General features: G+C 34.8%; 1 protein-coding gene across 2 annotated transcripts in view; it reads right to left on the bottom strand.

Moving 5' to 3' along the window:
* Window positions 1–9,138, bottom strand: part of ntrk3 (neurotrophic tyrosine kinase, receptor, type 3) — a 340,701-nt gene that overhangs the window by 52,399 nt on the left and 279,164 nt on the right. For both annotated transcript variants that reach the window (XM_015379852.1, XM_015379851.1), the window contains exon 12: window positions 4,886–5,016. In XM_015379852.1, the coding sequence (XP_015235338.1) occupies window positions 4,886–5,016 (131 nt within the window). The remainder of the gene's footprint in view (window positions 1–4,885; window positions 5,017–9,138) is intronic.

Consider the following 9,138-nt stretch of genomic DNA (forward strand, 5'->3'; position numbering starts at 1 on the left):
ATATATATATAAATATATAAATGGATGTCAATTTGTGACAATGGGTATCTACGGGTTACTATGACCACTTTCATGTTTTGATAACAGAAGCCTCCAATAGTACTCAAATATGAAATGTAACCAGTGCAGATATAAATGAGTAAGATTATTGTGAGGGTGAATGCAGAGATCGATTAAACAAGACAACCACAATCCTCTACTCTATAACCACATCAATAGATGTTCATATTCCATATGCATCTAATTACCAGATAAAACCGGGCATAAAGCATGAAAATAAAATAGATCACACTCAACAGAGAAACGGATTATTTGTAAACTAAATCCATCCTTCTATCTTTGTGCAGGAAGTCCTAGTATCTCCATTTTGAATCAGCCATTGAGGCCAGAAAAACCTTTAACAAAAGCAAATCTAATGCAGATTGTCACCAAGTTAACTTGGCTGCAAACATTTTGTTCTAACTGACCAATCAGAGGACAGAAAATGGTGATGTTAGGACAGGCCCCTTTAACTGGCCGATTACGAGGCAAAATTCAAATCTGATTGGTTGAGGAAAACATTCCTCATTAATATTGTTAAGGTAAGATCAGCCAGCACTTCTGATTCTGAAAGCCCTGGGCAGATTGGATCGACATAGCAACGAATTAAAGCTGAAATCTGATTGGAAAAGTAATATAGCAACCACATAATTGTAATGGAAGCAGTGCTGCCAAGAGAAATGTTACAAAAATAAGAGAATGGATAGTTTGGAATAAATTAACACAGTAGGAAAAAAGAAAAAAACAAGTTTAGGTTGTGAATGTAGGTTAGTGTTTCTGATTGATTTTAGGGACCTGGGTGCATAAATGCCGTTAGTGGCTGCCATGTTGTTGGCTGTGTTGCCACTGTGTGTTAAAAACTCTGTACTTAAAGGAGAAAATAATGCACATGTCCTTGCAGCTCTAGTCTATTTGTCAAGAGCAAACCTCAGGTTGTAAAAGTGTGGGCAAACTGTGTCACTGTAAGAGGCACAATTTAAAAGGGTAACTTTTTAGCCCTTTTCAATTAACACTCGAAGGTCTTAGATGAATTTTGCCATCTGTGTGAGTTTTCTGTAAGAGCCACGTCTGTTTCGAGGGTTGTTGGCTGTTATGCCTCTAATCCACCAAGTGAGATAGTGACGTCCCCATAACAGAAGACTTAGGGAAGGAAGTGTTTGCCGGCTTTGTAGCTCAAGAGTGTGATGTACTTGTACTGGTGACAGATGGTCTACAGTACTTCCACGGTGAGATGTGTCATGCATCTCATTTTTTGCCATTAACAAACACTTGATGGTATCAGTCTGAGGTGTGTAGGGGAAGAGATCACCAGACTTTAGGCAGAGGATGTTTCTTTACGAGGGAGAATATGAAAAACAATGTGTTCAACCCAACAAAATAGTGGATGTTCAGATGGCAATGTGTAAGGCTGTGTGTTCATCTCTATACCTTCTCACACCAGCAAAAACATATAATACATTTTTTTATATGACTATTTTAACAAATTTAACAGATATCCCTACTGTGTAAATGTTTGAAGCACCTAAAAGATTATGAATTATGGAAACTAACAGAGGAGGTGTGTGTACTAATCTGTTTGTCCATCACCCTCTCCTTCTGTCTATTCTTTCAAAATATCTTAAAGCACATTAACTGATTTAATAAGTGATAAGAATAAAGGTTAATGCCATTAATTTTACTTATAACACAAGAACAGTTTGATCCCAAACATTTTAAAGTTGCACAGTTTAGATTTTGGGACGAAATGAGACTAAAGTGTAATTTCTACTCCTAAGAAGTATTACTAAATTACACATACTAAATCAATATTAAGGTACTCTTCAAAATATTTGCATCAGGTTAATTTGGCTTATGTATACAGTGGTTAAAACATACGTGTCAGTTGCATACTTTTCTCTCCTTTAATACTAAAATATATAATTGAAAAACTGTGTTCCATGTTAATTGGTGTTGTCTTTGACTAATATTTAAATTAGTTTGATATTATGGAAAAAATGATGATTTATATGACAAAAAATTGAATAGATTAAAATAGAAATACATTACTGAATCTCTCATAGCTTTCTCTACTTTTTAATCATTATATATTTATATATAATGATATCTAAATGCTCACAATTAATAAATCTGAAAATGGGCATTTTGTTTGAATTTTTATCATAATGTACATTCATATTATGTTTCATATAATTCCAAGATGTTATCACAAATGACTCAATCTTTTTAATAGGTACAGTTTACCTTTAGTAGAAATTAAAACCAATGTAAGAATCACCATCTCAGTAGGTTCAGGAGTTCAGTGACACAGAAATATTTTAACTTGTACGTTACTCATTTTCCAACATTTTATTTACAAGTAATTTAAGATTAAATCATTTTATGACAACACTGATCGAATAAGTAATTGAATAAATCAAACCATTCAAAAGTACACCTGGTATATGTTTATACAAAAAATTATTTCAGTAAGATTTATTTAGATGCTTAGATTAGTTATTTTTTCTAAATACTTCAAACGGTATTGCTTTTGTTTTTGAACGCTCTCAAGGGTAAAGAGTAAATAATTCACAAATCCAAAACTCCATTTTAAAATAATTTTAGATGGCTTCTCGGTTAATATTGTTTCTATATTTACTTATTTGGTCCTCTCCGGCCTGTGACCCTTCCTTTAAACTCCCTCTTCCACACAGTGTTTATCCCTCCTCTCTGTGCTCATTTGTACTGATTCCTACAGGTCAATATGGATGGTGATTGATTATAATGGTGCATGATCATGATTCAGTGATAATAATTTTATGTGAATGATCTCAACTCCTGTTTTACTTTGTGGAAGCTCTATGTGAAGAACAAGATACACGTCCCAAATATGGTAATATAGTGCAAACCTATAAACAATCGAAACCTTCACTAAGCATTTAAGGCTAACTAGTGACTATATAGCAGCTTCATTGATTACATGGGACTTTATGCTGTTAGCTGGGGACTGGAACTAACCAGCAGTAATGATTAATGCTCACTTTTTAAAAAATATTTTTGTTTTTCTACAGCGAATCTTGTTGGGACTTACTGAATATTATTGTTGCTACAGTCAGCTTGGCTGTGTGTGAAAAGCTGAAGACACAAACTGAAAATGATGAGCATACTTCAATTAAACAAGTGGAAGGGATTAGATAACCACTCACTGACTGAATGAAAACCGAGCTCTCCAAGTTTCTTGTATAAGTAAAGAAAAGTGACAAACATATGATCATATTTATGTTAATAACATTACATACATAATTTAATCATTACTATATAATCATTACATTATATTACATATTTTATTATATAATCACATTATATTTTGATAGTAAATAGTAAAAACTATCAGATTTAATTAAAAACCACCATATTAAAGCATTACTAAAGAAGATTCTGTTCTGGCTCTCCCCAGTGGTTAAAAAGCTGTATTGTTTTGCCTGAAGGAAGACAGCATTTCCCATGAGGACCAACGCATAGCAAGGTAAAACCCTTATCTCCTGAACGCCTGCAGCTGGATTAAACATTTCTGTTTCTAGTGACTGTGTGAAATATGAATAGTGATGAGGTAACAAATCTAACTATGGTGAAATAATGTCATATGACGATGATGAAAATAAGAAACTTTAAACTTTGTGTTGTATGTGGAATGAAGGTCGAAAAGTTACTTAGTGTTTGTTTAATTGGGGATTGGAAGTTCAGTATACAACCACGTCCCCACTAAAAATAGAACTAGTGCTGCCACTGTATGTTTTTTTCTATATCCCTGTAAAATGATAACACACACACACAAAGTCTTTTTAAACCATTTTATCCCTAGATTTAGTTTTCTTACATTTATAATGGAGGATTTTTCTGTAGGTAAGAAATGCTCAAGTCACCTTAAAAAAAGAAGCAGCACATGAGCAAGGCTACCTGCTTTGCTGCTCCTCAGGGGGAATGCCTATCAAATATATGTTCGCTAGTGAGCAGAGGCTCCGTTGATCTGGAATAAAACTCTGTTTACAGTCAGTCCACATAACTTAGATTTTCAGAGCAAACAATTATATCAATTGAGGTAAAAAGTTATTTTGTAATTTGCTCAATTTGTTTTTTCTTGTTTTATTTAGTTGTTTGTGACCTCCGTTAATTGTGTTATTTATTTTTCAGCTTGCTGAGGCCCCATGATTCTAAAGTTTGGGTTATCTCACCTTGAGTCAGGTCCTCAAAGTTCTTTTTCTATCCTGGTGTTGATCTTTTCTGCTCTGTTTGGTCCATGCTGTCCATTACCACTGGTCACTGCTGGTAACCTAAGATCCTTTTAGTTTGTTTTTTTTTCATAGGAGGGTTGTTTTTTTTAAGTATTTCTAATCCAGAATTTGATTGCTTTGTAAATCTACAGTATAGTCATGTCCCAGATGATATACCTTGAATATCATTGAACTTGTGTGCCTTTACAAAGCGGTAATGTTTTTGGGTGAATTCTTTGGGTGGCATTGCTGAGCAGTCTGTTTTTTGGTGTGGGAGTTTATACAAATTGCACAGTATTTAGGAACCTCACCGTATTACTGCCATATTTGTCAACAGACGACAGGCTTAATGTGCTTAAAACATCAGTGATCCAACAATAGGTTGCTTTAATGCAAAATTATGAACCCTTCTGGATCTGTGTTGAATTGTTTTTTTTTTTTTAATGAGCTGCATTCTGGCTCCTGGTTCTCCAATGAAACCCTTTTCTATGGCCACACAGAGCAATAAAACAATGATGGGGAATTACCATTTTAGGCTCTTGTACAGTAATGGACAAGTTTCTCTTCAACACATTGACCAAATAGTAGTAAGGATGTACCTTGACAGCCACCAGCATCTTGTCCTTGGTGGGGCTGAGGTTGTAACACTCTGCCAAGAAGACTTTTCCGAACGCCCCTTCACCCAACTCCCTCTTCAGGATGATGTCTCTCCGCTTTATATGCTGCACAACTAAAACAGAAGACAGAGGAACTGTGAATAAAGAGCAGATCAGACATTTGTTTATGTCCATTACAAACATCAGTGTTTTATTCATTCAATTCTTTTAGTATTTTTTGAAACATTACTTGTTTCAAATTGTAAAGATCATGTAACAAAGAAATTTAATAAATGACAACAATAAAACACAAGGATCTAAAGCATGCTAAGGTAAGTAGGTAAGATTGAGGTAAGCTTATATATTCAGGAATAGGAACATATTCTATATAAAACTGATGTTCAGTTTGTATGTAGAATATAAGAGCTGCATACGGGATGTTAGCAGCTCTTCCACAAAGTCTATTCATTTTGTGCACAGGAATTTGATGGTCTTTAATGTTCCACCTTAATTCTAGATCAGCTTGTAGTGAAAAAATGTGTTTCCCATTTGTTCCTCTTTTCCTCCATTTAAAAATCTGAATTTGTGCTTGCTTTTTTTTCCTGTATTGTACAAACTTGCTCAGGCAGCAAACCTGCTTAACAAGGCTACTGTAAGCCTGAAGGTTGATCTTACTAAGGCATGAAAACCTGTTTTTCAGTGTGAGTTATTTTGGAAACTGAGCTAGACTCCTTTAGGTTTAAGGTTATTCAATATCTCTCTGTTATCTCTGTTACTTGTTTTGGTTAGTTTTCATGTAAATCCCTCCCAGCTGTTTGCTTCTGTTAAATAGTTAGTGCAATACTTTGTCTGACCAGAACAGATAGAAGACTTGCTAACACTGCATCTGTTCTCCATTGGAAGGATAACTAAAGGCTGGCTGAGCGAGGACCAAATGACCATCAATCTTGTTCTTGTTAAATAAGACCTAGAACATTTTTCCGATAACACAGTTTTAAAGTTTTTTTGGGTAATTATACTTTTGAAATACTAGACTTTGCCAAAATCCTATTTATTGTGACTTCTGATGAAAATAATTGGATGCAGAGATTAAAAGAACTAGATCAAAGATGAGAAGACACGACACATGAGTGACACAACTGGTATTGCGTGTAACTACAGCCACCAGCCAACTGCTTCACTAACAGGCCATATTTGCAGCACTGCACTGGTTGTGCCGTAAATGTTTGTAACCACATCCCTTTTTAGTCAGTATATGTTTGTTTATTTGCTAACGGCAGAGGAATCAATTGCCATCCCCGACATGGTTTAAAACAACCGCTTCTTCTTCTACTACTAGTACTGAAACAACCGCGACTTCCTTTATCAACGCCCTCAGACACACATACGGTGTCCATTGGCATCAGATCTATAGGACTGCACAGGAAATTCTGCCCCCAAATTTTTTGTAGCATTTTATGCAGCACAAAACCGTTTCGAGGCAGTTGATAGATACTTATATGGACTAGGTTTTGCTTTTAATGCTTCATCACACATTAACATTAAAACACTGGACATGCACGTACATTCTTTCACAATTCCTGCCCCCAGTTTCTTTAAACAACAACCAAGGAACCATCAAGACTATATTATATTATGAGCTATAAGAAACTGGAATACCAGTGTCATTGTCCTTAAAGAAGTGAGCTTTACATCTCCCATGTTTAGAAGCTGTACAACAGGAAGGCAGAGTCTGCCACAAGCAGAGATGTATAGGATGTACTTAAATGCTCAATCAGTGTCAGAAAACCGGTCATTTTAAATGAGCAACACTAGTAACTATAGGCTTCCTTACAGCGTAATAGAGAAGTGAAAATGCCATGCTGTGTCCTTACTGTAAAAACCGAGTAAATAAACAAAGGATCCGAATGTACAGTGTACTCAAATGTAAAAAAACAACAACACAGTTCTAGCTACATTGAACTGCCTAAGAAAATATACTGCACACGTTAAGGTTTTAAATCTAATCCCAATGAAGAAACCCGACAGTTGCCCTGTGTAGATCTATATCACTATATTTTAATGTCAGAGCTGAGAATCAAAGTTTGAACATTGCCTAAAGAAAACAAAACTGTTAAATTTTTACCACTGAGTTCTAAATTGTCCAGCTGAAGCTGTGCAAAAAGGAATAAAAAATCCTCTCGTCTCAGTTTCCCACCAAGATAATTCACTGTAGGAGGAACAATGCAGTAAACTTTATGTTTTTGGCTCCTGACCTTAGATTATTTTCATTTCCTGCTGTCATTACTTACAATGTTTGTGCTGCGGAATGGAGGCCTATTCCTTTTATTGATTATCCTTTAAAACTGCCACAGAATAAGATGGCCTTGTAAGTGACTAGGGGGGAAAGAAAAGGTAGGAATATCAAAAAAGGAAGCAGTATAAAAAAGACAAGGATGTGTGCTGAGCTTATAAAAAGCTACTCTTTGTGGCTGATTCTGAATAAAATATGATGGTTTGCAGGTTTATCATTAAAGCAAAATTACTCAATAGAACACATAGAAGTAAAAAAAGCTTCTGGAACACTTTAGATATAAAAACAATAAAAAAATGAATCATACAGTACCTTCAGCATTTATCTTTGCTGTTAAGTTTATTGTGATACATTTGAAGATTTCATACTTAGCAAAGGAAGTAATAAAGGACTGAAAATATTTCTAGAAAATGACACAAGAAACTGATAATGATTTAACATTCAACACTGGTAGTAGAATTTAATTATAAACCAACCACAAAGAAAAGATCCTTCCCAGATTTCTAACAATGGAATAAAATGAATTATTAGAAAAAGAGTCAGATTACACCCAGAATGAGCTTGCAATAGAGGTGCAGTTTTCTATAAGAAAAAAAAAAGAAAAATGTAATTCACATAGCTGCCGTCACCACTATGCAAACGGAATGCGCAAGACTCCACTGCTGATTTAGATTTAGACGTTGACATGTTTAGTAGTTGTTTTACCTGGTAAATTCCGAAGCTTCTACACCACAAAGAGCGATCAGGAATAAAAAAAAAAATATATAACAAAAGGGTTTAAATTTTGTTCAATTATCTATATTGGCAGGGCTGTGGGAAAAAATCTATTTTGCTATAGTTACAGATAAATTTTGATTTTCGGCTGCTGGGTATAAGATCGACAAAAAAAAAACCCACTTTCAATAAAACAATGGGGGTAAATTTGCTACTTCTGCACCACCACTGCAGTAGATGGCACTGTGGAGCCCTTTTGCTGTGTTGCACAACACTATTTCCATAGAAGAGGCATTCATTGGGGCAGGCAATGGACTGACTCAAACAACATAGATACCAAAATAACAAAATAACTGAATGATACCTGATCAATACCTTCTCTACATTTAATATCTATTTTATAGTAGCTGGGTAGAATATCGCAATATATTTTGATTTTTCAATATGCAATATATTGATGTACTTCTAGATAGATAATGATGACTAAATATCAATAGTGGTTGAATAAAGAAAATAGTGCATGGAATTCATGGAAAAAATGCTAAAAAAAAAAAACCCAACTAATTTTGTGAAGCTACTAATAATAAAATATCCCCTGAATTCCACTGATTAAGGGTCATAAAGTTTTTGTTTTACTGTAATTATAACTCATAGATTAATAGAAACCTACACGAAACTGCAATTTAAACAAATTGCCACACATTTTCAATTTACCAAATTAGACTGTTTTATCAGACAGATCTTTTTCTAATAAGATATGGGTAGCATCCACCAGAAATTCATGCAAAGTTTCCCTCTTGTAGCGGCTCTTGGTGTGGAGAATTAGCTTCTTTTATGCCTGCACCAATGCCTAAGTGGGGACTTATCAGGAGAGACACAATATAAACTGATGAGGTTCCCTGCAAAGCCTGAAGTCATAATCTGTCCACACAATACCGTCTAACGCCTTTCTCTGAAATGTCACTTCATGTTTTTTCCTGTTGTACTTGTCTAAATTCTTGCCTAAGGCAGGGAGAATTTATATTGTAGAGGTTAGATTTACCAACGCTGTAATTAGACAGTCTAAGTTCATCGCTAGGACACGCATTAATTTTTAAAACTGTGCCACTTGCATGGGAGAGTAGCAAAAAACAATTTGGAGATGAGAGTGAGAAAAAGGTAACATAAAACGGCAAACAGTACAAGAGTTACAATGAAAGCTGAGTAATAAAATAATGAAAGCTGGGTTAAATCCTTAAAATGGTATCCA

The sequence above is a fragment of the Cyprinodon variegatus genome, unplaced genomic scaffold, assembly GCF_000732505.1.
Source record: "Cyprinodon variegatus isolate N-32 unplaced genomic scaffold, C_variegatus-1.0 Scaffold201, whole genome shotgun sequence".
Classification (NCBI taxonomy): Eukaryota; Metazoa; Chordata; class Actinopteri; order Cyprinodontiformes; family Cyprinodontidae; genus Cyprinodon; species Cyprinodon variegatus.